This window comes from Macrosteles quadrilineatus, unplaced genomic scaffold (genome assembly GCF_028750875.1).
Source record: "Macrosteles quadrilineatus isolate MER2022 unplaced genomic scaffold, UCM_ALF_1.0 Scaffold_1__1_contigs__length_201487025, whole genome shotgun sequence".
NCBI classification, from domain to species: domain Eukaryota; kingdom Metazoa; phylum Arthropoda; class Insecta; order Hemiptera; family Cicadellidae; genus Macrosteles; species Macrosteles quadrilineatus.
Window position 1 is genome coordinate 25,306,079 of NW_026542594.1, and position 16,612 is coordinate 25,322,690.

Below are 16,612 nucleotides of genomic sequence, written 5' to 3' on the forward strand. Positions count from 1 at the left end.
ATGATGATTGTTAAGTTTATTTATCGGTCATTGGTGGAGCAATTCTATGAGCCAGAATATTGCAACACCAATGAGATGAGAGTAAGTACTTGCAATTATTCTATGGAATTTTTTATAAAGGCCACAAAGCAAATGCTTCTTTTGTATCACATGAATTTCTATTAATTAAGGTGATATGTTACTATTTTTGCAAAGTGTATTGCCTAAGGCAAAAAACTTGCCAAACTCATATTGTTCAAAAGTATTTAAAACATTGGGTTTGTTCAAAATATTATCGAAATAAATTAAGGTTTAAAAAGACTGTAGTTGTTTTTTTTAACATTAAATACAATAAGATAAACCCATCTGTATTAATTTTAAACTAATAATCTTAACTCTAAAATGGTCGAAAAAGTGATAACTATGAATTCACTTTTAGAGAGTTTAAAGTAATTTTTATTTTGTAAGCAAAACAGAAATATGGAGAGTGAAGTAAGGAAAAAAGGTTAGAAATACAATAGCATTATTCAAACCCAATATTAACCGACCAGGATGCAGCTAAAGAGAGGCGTTTTATAATGGTTTATGCAGGGCAGCAGTGGCTTTTGCCATGCAGTGGTGGGGGGAGCGCCGGACCGCCGGGCGAACAAAGAATGCTCAATCCAGAAGTATATCGTTGCCCTACCCAACAGCTAGAAAATGGCTGGCCTACTTTCCTTCTAAGGCTTTATTAATGTATTTTATTGCTGACATAGAGTCAATATATAACATGATGAATTTGTTTTCTAAATTCATATGTTATTTTGCGGTGAATTGAGCCACATGGGTTTACTAGTATTATCTATTCACCATGTAAGAGATATATAGTGACGGTAGTGGGTGTAATGTATTAGGTAACTGAAGTTGTACTAGAGTAAATATCTTTCTCATTTTTGTGAGCTGGCAACAATGATGGTCTGATGATGTATAAAGACAGTCTGATACAAATAAAGCACTCTAAAATGGTGGTGATTTTCATCCCCCTTACACCGGTCGCTAATGTTACCACCCAATTACAGTCCAATTTCTGTACTTTCAAAAAAGGAGAATTATTTCAATATGTTAAAAAATAACTATAACAAGTAGAGCGTGTTTCACCAGTATCAATACCACGGTGGAAGGAGGCAATAACTACTTGGTTATTTTAAGCTAAATAAGGCTTGTTTCACATCCACTTGGCATGCCGTTAACCCGACTTCTAGCCGGCATCGGCACGGGTGCACCTTTCACATTACGCCGACACCGGCACTCCAGCAGTTGTACTCCAGCTTGTGAAACTTGTGTGTCGTAGGGATAGAAATGGAACGTAATAGAGCAATTGTAATGTTAGGCCTACTTAGAAATAACTTTTATTGAAACTGTATTTATATTTGGATTAAAAAAAATTAAATTGAGTTTGAATCTGAGTAAAATTCAATTCAATGTTATGTAATAAAAAAAATATAAAAAAAATTCAATTTAATTCAAATAATTCTGCTCTTGAACTAAATTAATAAGTAGTTCATGGTCTATTTCCGAAATGACAAAAACTTTGCAAACAAATACCCAAAAGTAATACACAATAACTACAAACAACTGAACTAAAAGTACACTTGGTGCACCCGCAGACGGCAGGTGCCGGTTGTATATGAACAGTCACATTGGGCCGCTATACCCACTACTCCAGCCGGCTTGTTTGCCCGACACTGGCAGCCGGCCTTCGCCGAGGGGGCACCCGGCATCCCTCGACTAGTACCCGGCAGCCGGGCAAGTGATTAACTGTCAACGACACATGCCGTGCATATGTGAACAGTCCCATATACTTCTTCGCCCCATTGCCTGTTAAACGACATCCGGCACCCAACAGCCGGGTAGATGTGAAACAGGCCTAAGAGTGAATGATGAGTGTGGGATAGAGTGAGGCTGTTAGAGTAGTTTTGTTATTTACTCAGACTGGCTGTTTTAAACCTAAACCATAGCCAAGAACAACTAGGTCCAGAACCACCAAAAAGCTACTGACTTCTCTGAACTACATTCTGATTATGGCTTACGTCACTGGCCCTCCACACTTTGATTGTCCTGTCCTGTGAGGCAGAGTAGATGAGGCCAGTGCCGCCCCAGCGTAGAGCCGTCACACTGCGAGTGTGTGAGGTCAGCACTCTCAGACACCTACACAACACTGAATCCCACACTCTCACGTCTCCGTCCTTGGAGCTGCTGGCGAACAAGCGACATGCCGGGTCTGTCAACAAACACACCATTGATAAGTGCAATTCAATCCCATTCAATTTCTGTGTGGAATGACTACAATGTAGCGGATGAGACATGACAATCCCTTATGGCACAGATTAGTGATTATATTATACTAGAAAAACACACACCAGATTAGGGACTTGCACATAGACATCTCGACTACTTCATGACTTTTTTTAGCATGCTGCATACAACACAGTTTGTCAACTTCTCACATTTTGGTTGCAGTGCAAACAGGGACATGTGGCTGAGTGAAAGAGTAGAGTACCATTTTTTAGTTAAAGCAAAGGTGTTTTTACTTAGTCGGTTTGTTTTTTTTTTGTTTTTGTTTTTTGCCTTATGTTATTTGTGATAGGTAATGGTTTCAAGCTGGCAAAAAAGTTTTCGATGAAAGATAATATTTCTTCAAGCCTTGAATGAATTTTACAAAAGAGATACTACAATAATTTTAATAATTTTTCACATCATTATAAATGATAGTTTTTTTAAGTTTTCGTGATATCTGACCTAAATTATCCAACATAGCCAAAACAACCATGAAAATGAGTTCAGTTCGTACTTGAGCTCTCTTTCAATCAACATTTTTAGTAAACATTCAATCAACTAACTTAGTAGTAGGTCAGGCCCTTCATCAAACGACGTAATAAGCACCTTCCCTAGAAAACCATTAACGAAAAATAAAATTTTTCAAACCATTTGGTGACTAGTAACCACAGTTATACATGTGTAGATGAAAACTTGAAACCTCTACATCAGCGGTTCCCAAACTCTTCGGTATGGCGAATCACCTACATCTTGGATTTTTGTTCGCGACCCACCTCTTAAATCATATTAATATAATTAGTAATTAATTACTTATTGTTATTAATATTATCATGTTCTAAAATGTGTACTAAGAACATTTTTTAGGGTGGTGTGAAATACAATATTTAGTCCAAAATACAATTGTTTCAGAAATTTTAAATGGTTGAGATGTGGAGTTTACTATTTACAAGAGGCTGTGTCTCAATTGAATGTTGATAACTATTGTAGGCACTGGATATTATCTATTTTTCCTCTTATTTATGTAATAGGCATCAGTTTGTTGAAATAAAATATCTAGATTATGGTAATTATTGTAATTATTTAATAAGCTATGTCTGTGAAGCTCAGGTGATTAAGTATGGAGTACCTCAGGGATCCATCATGGGTCCATTACTTTTTTTGTGTTACCTGGATGGTCTGCCTAAGAGTACCAGCTTCAGTTCGATGTCACTATATGCAGATGACGCTAATTTAATTGTTAAAGGAAATTCCAGTTCTGATATTGAGCTCTCAGCCAATTTGGACTTAATGAGTATTCAAAATTTTTAAAATCAAAATAACCTTCTATTAAATACAAGCAAATCAATGACAGTTTCTCCACATAACAAAATAAAATAGCTCTGGATCCAAAAATCAAAGTTGGCAATAACATACTAAATAAAGCAAATCAGACAAAATGTTTAGGACTTTTCATTGATCAACATCTATCTTGGAATGATCATGTTGATAATGTAGTGAAAAAGATGTCGTCAGGAATATATGCACTGTAGCAAATGTCAAAAATATCTGACCTTACAGGGCTGAAAACAATATATTATCTAACAAAAAACCACTAAGTGGTAACACTTTCCCCGCCAAGTCAGCAATCCAAAAAAGATAATAAATCATTACTTTTTCCGCCAAGAAAAACAATGTAATGTATGTAAGTTTGGCAACTTGGCGGCAGACTTTTGCTTGGTTATTTACATTAAAGTTATGTTTGTGGATAATTTCACAAATCAACTTCTCTAATTAATTAGTCCAACTAAGTACAATAATTTCGAGGTAAGTTAATCAGTAAATATAAAACCATCACTATTATGATTTTATGAAATGTGGCACAAATAAGGTAAAAATTTGTAAAATAAGCTCTCACCTAGCAATGTACTAATGGGAGAGATACTTGCTCAATGAAACTAGTTTTATGATATTTTTTAAAGTGATCGAGCAAAAGTCTGCCGCCAAGTTGCCAAACTTACATACATTACATTGTTTTTCTTGGCGGGGAAAGTGTTACCACTTAGTGGTTTTTTGTTAGATTTTATTTATTTTTGTTGAAAATTAACAGTTAAAATAAAAATCCTCTTTTCTCTGATATAGACCACGGCACAACTACATCTCATTTAATTTCAATAATATTGTTTGTGTAGAACAAAATTCTACATTTTTGGTCTTATCTGCTTTAAACAGATTAAAAACTTGTTGACACACGTACCAAAATTTATATTTAACAAACCCCCTGGGTTTAAACTCAGTTTCAAATTTCATCAATGGTCATCTTGAACAACATAAAATGCGTTGGTGTTACATAAGTGTTCTGATAATAAAACCCGTATATCTAAAGACTAGTGTAAATTTAGCCCTTATTAGAGAAGTAAAATGTAATCAAACAGATTAGGTTTGTTATAAATAGCATAAGGCAAAACAAATATTAAATAACTCAATTATCCTAAATTTACATCTCACTTTGTAATTGCTTGTTAACATACGTAGAGTGATTTTCCCAATTGTTTTATTTGTTTTAGTGTATCAAAACATAAAACAAACCTTAGTACTAGTACTACGTTTCAAGTTCCCAGGTTTCATATGTTTTGATAAGTAGTATTAAAATTAAACTGTTAAAAATGACGAGCTGCTGTACCAGTGTACCATCGGTATACTGCTGCAAGTATCGGGGAATATCACTGCTCTAAGTAATTTGATATAGTAAGTAGTTCAAATCATTCAGTATACCTGAAAAAATACTTTATAAAAGTTTTAAAATAATTTTTCAGCTGTTTCTAAGAATTTCTCTAACATTCAAATTAATTGAGATTTAATCGCAGCTGGTCCTTCTTTTGTTTTGATTTTAATCCCATGTTATTTAAATGGGCCAAGATCGTACTTTGAGGGCTTGCCAAGAGTTTATGGGTCAATGCATCGACTTCAGACCCTCAAAAGACACATCTACACATTAAGGGCTTTCAAACAACATAAAGAACAATAAAATTGAGCCAGTGGTTTGGGCTGTAGGTCCGTCAACATTCAAGGAGAAGGAGGAGAAGGAGAAGGAGAACACGGAAAATTTTCGAATTTTCAAATTAGTTTTTCTTGGCTCAAACACAACCGTTTTTTGAATTCTTTTTTTTATTTTGTTGAGAATGAGCGCCCCTATCCAGTAGATGAATAATTATTTTATTAGCTTTTGTTTCTTCAGAGCTATAGACGAGTAAAAAAGCCACTTTGTCACGTCATGTATATATACACTGCAGCAGCTGTGTACCGCTGGGGGACTTGGCGGGGCGGAACGCAGCCGCGTTCCTTAATTCTTTAATGCACTCTCATCTGGCATACGGAATTTGTATATATGGAGCTACCTCAATATATGATTTGGACAAAATTCTGATAAAACAAAAAAAAGCAATACGAATCATGTTAGGTTTAAAAAGCACAGAGAGTGTCGAAAACTTCTTTAAAGATCTTAAAATTTTGACAGTTTACAGTCTTTGTCTAGGAAACAATAAAGTATGTCAAAGAACATGAAAGTGATATATTTTTTTTAATCCAAGCATCATTTTATGATACCCGAAATAAAATTATTTTTGACTAGGAACAGTGCCCGTTGTGGTTAAATACAACGGTCTCTAGTAAAATAATGGTTATGAAATCCATACACTACTTTACTCACTAATATTAATGGTAAAGTTTAACCCATTGGAGACTGAATATTCTTTGACATAGCATGACCATCAGAACCCTATTAAAAGTAGCAAATTTGTAAGGTTTCAGTATAAAATTAAAAACAAGTCTGTTTTTTGACCTACATACATGCAATTTGTGTTATCTTACTCAGAAATAAATTTCCTTTCAGATAACACAAGTTTTTAATTCATATAAAAAAATATATATTTTTTTATCCTAAGTTAAATTTATAAAAAAAAAATAAAAAAATATTTTTTGAAAGCATGGATCAAAAAATATTTTATTTTTATGTGCTAGAGTTTTATAACTGCCATACATGTATACTCTATTAATTTCCTTACATGGAAATATAAAATATATTTGTGTATCTCTTATACTTTTTTTTTATAATTTTTTTTGTAAACCCCGACAAATATGAACATGAAGTCATTTTTCACTATCTAACCAAAAATAAAAACATATCAAAATATTTTTCTGTTGTGGTTAAATTTATTACTTGACTGCATAACAATTATAAACAATAATACTAGTGAAAATAAAAAAATGATAAAAAAATGGAATCTTACCATAAATGAATTATCCAATGCACTCGATTGAAGTTGGTAGAGGCACACAAATCCAGGATTTCATATACAAATTTCATGTTCACTCACAAACAACTTTTCCTAACCTTTTTATAAACTTAGGCAAAATTTAGCCTACCCTACATAATATTTACACTATTTACAAGTTTGTCGAGGTCCTTTCTAATAATTGGACGTAGTGTGGTAGGTCTCGAAACATCCTTCGAGATGGAGTGGCACTTGGCATTTTTTGCATAACCACCTAACTTCTGATCGGAGTTTTTTCTTGTAGCAAACTTTACAATTCCTTGTGGGAAATTGTTTTTTTTCTGTGGGGGGGATTAACATGGGGAAATGGCCCCATGCTTTGCTCTGCAGGCGCATTGGGTTGTCTTTTGATGGACGACCTGGACTTGCACGATTTGGTAAAACAACATTTTCAAGGATTTGCTCTACTAAATCGATCCTGTAATCTCTGTAATGTACCTTCTTACCATGGATCATTTTCCATATACAAAAGGAATTAAAAATAGTCATGTCAATCATATAAAAAAACAACTTTTTGTAAGATTTGACAGTTCGTCTCATTATCGGGTGACTGGCCAACATCTGGTCCTGTACATCGACCCCCAACATTCCTTTGTTATACTCGATTACGCATTTCGGTTTCATGATCTGTCTCACTTCTCCCCTCCTCTCAATCTCCTTGTCAACTGACATTTCAATCCCACTATGTATTGTGGACAGAACATGGACGTCCTTCCTGTCTTTCCACTTGACTGCCAGTATTCCGTCCTTACTGCGCCTCACTGCCTCTCCCATTTCCAGTTGGACAGAGTCAAAATCCTCAGGCATATTGACTCTCTCCAGATTAACTGTGCCTATACAATGGGTATTGCGTGTCAGTAGGCGTTGACAAAGTCCAGGGGAGTTGTACCAATTGTCAACGAACAGTTTGTGGCCTAAATCCAGAACTGGTTCCGCCAAATTCATCACCACGGCTTCGCTAGCTGGGACATTTGGAGTTTTATCATCTCCAGTGTATATTTTGAAATCCCCACAATATCCACTTGAGCTTTCACAAAGCTTGTATATCTTTACCCCAAATCGAGCTCTTTTTTTGGGGTTGTATTGAATGTAGGAAAGCCTAGCTCTAAGTTTTACAAGGCTTTCGTCAATGGCCAAGTCTTGTTTCATGGTATATGTATGAATATACTTTGTCTGAAGGTATGTTATTACTGGCCTTAGCTTCTTCAGCTTATCACTTCAATCCGTGAACTCATCATCAGAAAAATGTAAAAATCTTGATATGAGCTTGAATCGCTGGTAACTCATTACTTCCGCATAGATCGGAGTTTCAAGAATTTTTCTTGATGTCCAGTACATCTTGATGGTAGGCTTCCTAACTTGGCCCATCAAAATATAGAGGGCAAAATAGGCCTTCAGTTCAGGGACTGTGACATCCTGCCACTTATCGTCATCATGACGTTTTTGCCTATTTATATTAGTTAGCTGTTTTTCAGCATAATCATTGGTCTCACGACAGACCATCAGAAAGAATTCGTCTCCTAAGAATTCTTCGAGACACTGAAAAGCTGAAGGGTTATCCCCGAGTTTTCTAGCTGACACAGCATTTAGTCCGGACACATCAGCATACGGGATGTCTTTTACCGCGTTGTCTTCATCGGCCCACACCCAAGCATCTGCCCTCTTTTTTCTTTTTCTTTTTTTCTGTCTCACAACCTGTGGTTCATTTGTTCCAAGTCCTCTTTCTCCACCCCGACCTCGTCGTGTTCCCCGACCTCGTACTGATCCCCGACCTCGTCCTGTTCCCCGACCTTGTACTAATCCCCTACCTCTTCCTCTGCTTGGCTGGGTCCCTACTGTACCCCTTGGTCTATCACCCTGACCCTGCTCTTCTTCAAATTCATCCCTGTCACTGACATCCATTGGTTGTGGGGCTTCAGTTTGTTGAATTTGTTCTACATTTTGGTCGTCTAAGGTTAGGTCTAGATCATAACCTATCACTTGGTCCAGATTAGGTATAGGAAAATCGATCTCATACCTGAATTCATCTAGGCCTACAATATCTTCCTCCATTTCCATTGGATCATGTTCATATTCATCCCGAATATCTGCCCGGCCAATAGTGTCAAACAAATCATCATCACTGTCGTTCTCAGAGTCCAATTCCGAATCACATTCCTGGAGGAGTTTGTCTATTTCACTCGAAAATACTCGGTCAAGCGTACTTTTTGAAGGTCCCGCCATTTAGAAAACGATGAAATAAAAACTAACAATACACATACAATCACTAGTAAACAGTAGTAACTCACTCGTAAACAGTAGTAACGTATCAAAACATGACGTAGTAACACACGTAGTACAACCTCGAACGCATCAAAACAATAGAACTACTACTAGTCATCTGTTTTACAGGACTACCAACACTACAATATTGTAAAACAGATGCGAATTTGTCAAAGAGTGTCAAAGATAACATTTCGGTTTCAGAAAGAACAACCGAGATAAATATATTCATATAGTAAGTTATACTGTAACAAAATCAAAATGTGACCCAAATTATTTTTGGAAAAACAAAACTTTGTAGGGTATTTTTGACAGTAATATTTTTTTTTCCTGAAAGTAAAAGTCTTTATTTACCTTTAGAAACACTAATTTAAATTATTTTACGTGATATTCATTTACTGTAGACGAAAAAAAAAGTCAAGTCGTCATCACGAGATAGTCTCGTGATGGGGCTTTTGGGCCACCATAACCCATCACGAGACAGTCTCGTGATAAGTCTCCAATGGGTTAAGCACATAACATTAGAATCACACACTTAACATAAGAAACACACTTTAAACACAAATGCAAATTGTTAACAACAACATTTAATCAAAGAAAAATTAATTAGATAACAATATAACAATAAGCTGTTGAATTATTAACACAAGTTTCGTATGATTAGATTATGCATACTGGAAAACCAATTATTGCCATCTATAAAAATAATTGGTTTTTCTTTTCCGAGTCGGGTTAGCTCTTCTACCCAACCGATTTTCATAATTTTGGCCTTAAACTAAAGGTGTGGACGTACTGCAGATTTGCCATCAAGCATCGGCATTCATTTTGACATATATTTCGAGCTATGCACAAACTGCCTCCCTGTACATTTCTTATGGGAGTTAAATTTGGTTTTTTTCGAGTTTAATGTTTCGCAGGCGGGCAATGGTTTACAGGAGGGTTCTTCTACCCGCCCGATCTTCATAATTTTGGTCTTAAAATAAAGCTATGCAAAAATAAAGCTATGCAAGCACATATTTGTCATCAAGCATCATCATTAATTTATCTAATCTATTACTCGACGAAAGAATTTTTTTCACTTCAATTAAAGATGTATTCCAGCAGTTCTAATTGCATTATACATTTTGGTCTAAAAACCTAACGTGAAATACCAGCTTTCATTTGAGCTATTGATTATTAAGATCGGACTACCTAAAGCACACTGCTGAATCACGAATCGACAATAATTACAATCGTTTTAGTACCTGTCTGCAATCAATGATACATAACTCTATTTTTATTTAAGTTATTTGATATGTCTTGGTCTTAAAATACTTCAAAACCTTTCACTTGAGATATTGATAGTTTTAATCAGTTAAGTTCAAGATACTGTATTGCTCAATCAGAAAATATTAGTTTGATTATATCTTGGATATGGAATTTAGTTTTATAGATACTCTATTTTTATTTAAGTTATTTGATATGTCTTGGTCTTAAAATACTTCAAAACCTTTCACTTGAGATATTGATAGTTTTAATCAGTTAAGTTCAAGATACTGTATTGCTCAATCAGAAAATATTAGTTTGATTATATCTTGGATATGGAATTTAGTTTTATAGATATATTTACTTAATTCTGATTACGTTATTCTATTTGTTTTGAACTAAGAACCTTCATTGAAATGCCAGCTCCATTTCATTAAAGCACGCAGCTAAATCACGACCAACACAAATTGTTCAAAAAATATTTATCATCGATTTATAGCCAAACGATCTTGCTTGCAACCTCAACAGTACTTTCATAATTATTTTGCAAATCTTCACAAATTAGGCTATCCAATGACGTATTAATTAATAAAATCGGTTCAGTAGAACTGTAGATTTAATTGTACAAAGCTTAACAACAACATCTTTAATTCAGCATTTTCTCACTACTATAAATTTGGAGGTTGCTTAACGTTTTTGCAAATAACTTTGAAATGGCGAGGAAATCGACCAAAGTGGAAGGTGATATTCTGAAAGAGAATAAAATTTCCTACAAATTACTATTATGTATTTCTTGAAAATACTCAATAAAGGCAGCCTAAAGTTGGCTACAAATATAAAATTGGAAATATAAACTTGGAAAAAAAGAGTTTTAAATTTATTATTTTTATTTTTTTCACCTCAAATATCTAATAAAATCAAACTTTCATAATTATTTGCAAATCTACACAAATTAGGCTTTCCAACAACCTATTAAGTAACAAAATCGGTCCGGTAGAAGTCTAGGTTTAGTTCAAGTAAACTTGTACAAAGTTTAACAAAAATATATCTAATTCAGTATTTTCTCACCACTATAAATTTGGAGATCACTTTGTTTATTGCCAATATCTTTTAAATGGAGAGGAAATCGACCAAAGTGAATGTGATATTCTGAAAGAGAATAAAATTTACTACAAATAACTACCATGCATTTCTTGAAAATACTTAATAAAGGCAGCCAAAAGCTGGCTACAAATAGAATCTTTGAAAACATAAACTTGAAAAAAACAGTTTTTGATGTATTTTTGTATTTTTACTTTTTCACCACAAATATTTAATAAAATCACAATTTTATAATTATTTGCAAATCTACATGAGTTAGGCTTTTTAATGACCCATTAATTAACAAAATCGGTCCAGTAGAAGAAGTCTAGATTTAGTTGTACAAAGTTTAACAAAATATCCCAAACTCAATATTTTTTCATTATTATAAATTCGGAGGTTGCTTAGCTTTTTTGCAAATAACTTTTAAATGGTGAGGAAATCGACCAAAGTGGAAGGTGATATTCTGAAAGAGAATAAAATTTCCTACAAATTGATACCATACACTTCTTGGAAACACTAAAAAAAGGCAGCTAAAAGTCGCACCCAAATAGAAAGTGTGAAAAACACAGTTTTCAATGTATTTCTTATGGAAAACATGTTTTTTTGAAATTTTTACCATAAATCATAACAAAAACAAACTTTCATAATTATTTGCAAATCTACACGACTTAAGCTTTCCAACAACCCATTAATTAATAAAATCGGTCCAGTAGAACTCTAGATTTAGTTGTACAAAGATTTTTAAAACTGAATTATATATAGAATAGATAAACATAATCTGAATTTTTATAAAAACAAAATTAAATATATGGGCACCAAATTTTTTACTCAGTTGCCAAATTTAATTAGAAATGAGCACAATTCCAATAAATTTAAAAGCTTGCTGAAAGAATATCTTGTTAATAAACCTCTCTATTCTTTTTCAGAGTTTCCTTAAGTGAGGGCTCCACTACTGGTTGCCTGGGTTTTACGAGTATATATAGTTTTAAATATATTGTAATTTAGCTATATAGCATGAAGGTTGTGATTTTTAGTTATATGTTACTCTATTCTGATACTGCAATGTATTTATACGAATAAAGTTTATTTTGACTTTGCCTTATACAAAGTAGGGATGGACGGGTCCCGAAATTTCGGGAAATTTTCAGGAAAAAAATATTCCTGATTTTTGGGACGGGATTACATTTGATTCGGGAATTTTTTGGGACGGGATTTGATCCAATCGTTGGGATTTTGCCGCTTCGCGAGTGACGACGACGCCGATATCGTGACAGATGTTCACAATAGTTCCGCGAACGCAGGAGGCGAAGTCATTTCGACGATCGTGCCGTGACAGCGAGTCATACCGACGATCCCGCCGAGACCGCGAGTCATACCGACGATCACCCCATGACCGCGAAGTCGGAGTCATACCGACGATCACACCGTGACGGTGGAGTTATACCGACGATCGCGCCATTACCGCGAATTCATACCGACGATCATGCCGTGAATGTGGAGTCACACCGACGATACCGCCGAGACCGCGAGTCATACTGACGATCAACGCCGTGACCGGAGAGTCATAACAACGATCGCGCCATGGTCACGAAGTCATACCGACGATTATGCAGTGACCGTGAGTCATACCGACAATCACGCCATGACCACGAAATCGTACCGACGATCATGCCGTGACCGTGGAGTCATACCGACGATCACACCGAGACCGCGAGTCATACTGACGATCGCGCTGTGACCGGGGAGTCATAATGAAGTCATACCGACGATTATGCCGTGACCGCAAGTTATACCGATGATCACGCCATGACCACAAAATCATACCGACGATCACGCCTAGACCGCGAGTCATACTGACGATCGCGCCGAGACCGTGGAGTTATACCGACGATCCCACTGAGATCGCGAGTCATACTGACGATAGCGCCATGGTCGCGAAGTCATACCGACAATCACGCCATGACCACGAAGTCATAACGACGATCGTGCCGTGACCGCGGAGTCATACCGACGATCACGCCGAGACCGCGAGTCATACTGACGATCGCGCCGAGACCGTGGAATTATACCGACGATCGCGCCATGACCGCGGAGTCATACCGATGATCGCGCTGTGACCGCGGAGTCATAACGACGATCACCCCGTGACCGCGAGTCATTTCGACCGCAAGTCACAAGTTTCTATACCTGTAAATTTATACCATTTTTGTTTGTTTTTGTAGATCAGTGCCACAAATTGATTTTGTTTTTCTTTTTTGGTAACTGCAAAACTGAAGACTTTCTTTAAATGTACCGGAAAAAATCCCGTCCCGTTCGAAAATGGGGAAGGAAATAAAAATCCCGTCCTGTCCCGTCCCGAACCAAAAATTCAATCCCGTCCATCCCTAATACAAAGCCTATTTCTGGGTTTAATTTTCAAATAAACAAACTGGAGGATGCCCTCTCACACAAATACGTTGTTATAAACCCCAAATACCAATTTTCGATACAGTTAAATTCATAGATTTTTTGTTGTTTTGAACATAGCCACCTTAACATTGACCACCTCCCCATGTACTTTAAACGAATTTCCCTATAGGGAAGTAGCTATTACCGTAGGTGGCATGGTAAGACCTAGGCCCGGGACCGATTTACTTTTTCATTTTGATGTCCCCAGAGGCAAAAACACTATTCGTTCAAATTCATATATATACTAGCTGTTGTACCCGTGCTTTGCAATGGGAAGAGGACACAAAATAGAAACATTTTAATCTTTACATCTGTTGCATATAATAGTTACACATCCGCCCACGCTTTTAGAAACAAAATTCAACTTTTATGGCCTTAATAGAAACGTTTAAGTGGATACCACATTTTGGTTTTGATTAATTTTAAATCTTGTGTAGGCTGATATGAGAAAAACTGACCAAATCTTCGAATAAAACTTTCACATACCATGATTTACCTCCATCTCCCTTGATTACATTATTATATCTTAAATATCTTTTACATATCTTTTAATTTATTATTGACATTTTAAATTTCACTTTTTTAGTTGCAAAAATACTAATTGTTTATTAAATTTAAATGAACATTTTTTAAATTTCACTCTTCTTCATTCACGAATCCTTCCATCTTCAGTTCCTTCACTCACAATAAGTCATTAGCAAAACTTATTCAGCTGTTATCAACTTTAGAAGAAATCCCTTTAAAATGGTTAGGGGCAAGTCTCCCCCTAACTAAAACTCAGTTTTACCTTAAAATGTAATAATAATAATGCTACAACAGAGGAATTTGAGGTTATGTTGTAATTTTAGTGCAGACAAAGTGAGTTCAACGCTACTTTGAGTTTAAACCAGCTGGTTTAAAGAACAGTGGAGAAACCAATGAGCCAGTTAAACTAAAAGCTAATCCGTTTCTAAAGTTTAAACTACTTTGGTCAAACCGGCCCTAAAGGAGAAAAACAAGAGTGCACAGCAGATTAGGAATAGCCTATATTAATTCATCACATTGAAAATAATGAACTGAGATGCAGATTAACATCTTACCATCCTGGTATGGCTGCCACACGAGGTCGGTGACCCACTGTTTGTGCCCTGTCATCGGAGAGCCAAGCTGTTTACCAGAGTCTGCGTCCCAACATAGGATCATTCCATTCTTGCAAGCCGACACCAGGCGACTAGAGTCGGGTGACCATGCGATACACAAGACCCAGTTTCTGTGACCTGCAGGGGAAAAATATCAAGATGAAAAATTTTAGATTGTTATTGTTATGTACAACATGTTTGTTTCCAGCTTTACACCAAATTTTACACAATTGGGTTAATAGATTTACTTATCTACATATTTAATTGGAAACTGTTTTCTTTGTCTCCACTAATTTTAGAGAGCGGCTGGGGGTAGAAACTTGGTAGACGTGTCTAAAAAAAAGGTCTTGGTACCTGTAGGAGAGCCATCAAAAGAGAAAACGGATTTTAAAATTCCCTTCCCATGTTAATCTTGGGGGGACAGAAAGGGTTTTTTGTCTCCACTAATTTGTTAGAAAACGGCACGGCGTAGAAACTTGGTAGAGGTGTCTAAAGAAAGGTCTTGGTTTGTAGATGAGCCAACAACAGAGAAAAAAGGTAGAATCTCTTGAGGCTTTGCCCCAGTGGCCTTTAAAGTTCCTTCCTCAGATTTGTTTTTATTATGACCAGATGGATAATTTTACACTTATTTTCAATGTAACAGCTGTTAATATTTAAATTTGTATTTCAAAGGTCTAGTGTTATGAACATTCACTGAATCTGTCAAAATGAAATTTAGACATAAATTTGTGATTTTAAAATTGTTTTTCCACAGCAAGTTTTTTTTTTAATATTTTGCAGTGTTTGTACAAAATGATAAATTTATAATAAAATATAAATTTTTGTTCAAAAATCTATGGAGTATACTTGAGGATGTGAGGTGTGTTCATGTTTTGGCATAGACTATAGAAGGAGTAAGTTTATCTATGGTCGTGGTGAAGTAGGAAAATTAATAGCAAATGACTTGATTTTTATGATGTTTATTAGAAGTTTGTTTTCATAGATAAATGTGCTAGATTCGTAAATAAATGCCATCGAGCTATGAGATTGCATTTTAAAAGATTTATACAGGGATTTTACTTTGATGTACACATCTAGCTAGGTTGAACTATAATATATAAGCCTACTAATTAAACTGACACTCTTGGACTCTATTTGAATATTATTGAAATATATATTAGTTTCCCATAGTTGTACCAGGTTTAATAATGATATTGGACAGAAACCATATAATAAATATTCTTAAATTAAATACATTTGGACCGTTATATTCATAATACGGCTTGAAATGCTTTCAAACCAAGAGTCTCTTCTTCTGAAGAAGTTCATTATGTTCCTATAGTTCGAACAACATTCGATCACGAAAATCCTCCCTGAAATGTGCTCTTGACAGCCTTGCTCTGGAATGTGGTTTTTGTAAAACACCGCACTTTAACTGTGAGGATATTTTGCACAAGAGTAATTGGCTTTCCTTCCTGGCTCAACTTTTTCAACGGCAGCTGACTTGATAAAAATGTTAAGCTCCTTGAAATCAGATCTCATTATACTTTATATGGGTTTTTTATGAACCATAACAACGTATCTAAACCTCACTAAATACATAACATTCGGAAATACAACAGTGCCATCATATCTCATCTCATTTGCATAGTTTTTCCAACAAAGCCAAACTAAGCCATACAGGTGGTCCCTCAATATTCAAGATTAGTGGCCAAATTCACTACAAATATGGTCCACTCCATCCACAAAACACAGGCACAACTTTATGTGATCGATACGACCAAGGCAATGGACCCTCGCATGTGAATAAAGTTCAAGTTTGACAGCAACCTCATGGACGGATTTCACAAAATTATGCCAGAAGTTAATCAA

At 35.5% G+C, this 16,612-nt stretch overlaps 1 protein-coding gene across 2 annotated transcripts in view; it reads right to left on the bottom strand.

Annotated features, from left to right (window-relative positions):
* The window catches only part of LOC129005275 (notchless protein homolog 1), a 63,488-nt gene that overhangs the window by 35,288 nt on the left and 11,588 nt on the right, over positions 1–16,612 (bottom strand). For both annotated transcript variants that reach the window (XM_054434117.1, XM_054434125.1), the window contains exons 5-6: positions 14,723–14,899; positions 2,049–2,239 (exon numbers count right to left, since the gene is read on the bottom strand). In XM_054434117.1, coding sequence (XP_054290092.1) covers positions 2,049–2,239; positions 14,723–14,899 — 368 coding nt within the window. The remainder of the gene's footprint in view (positions 1–2,048; positions 2,240–14,722; positions 14,900–16,612) is intronic.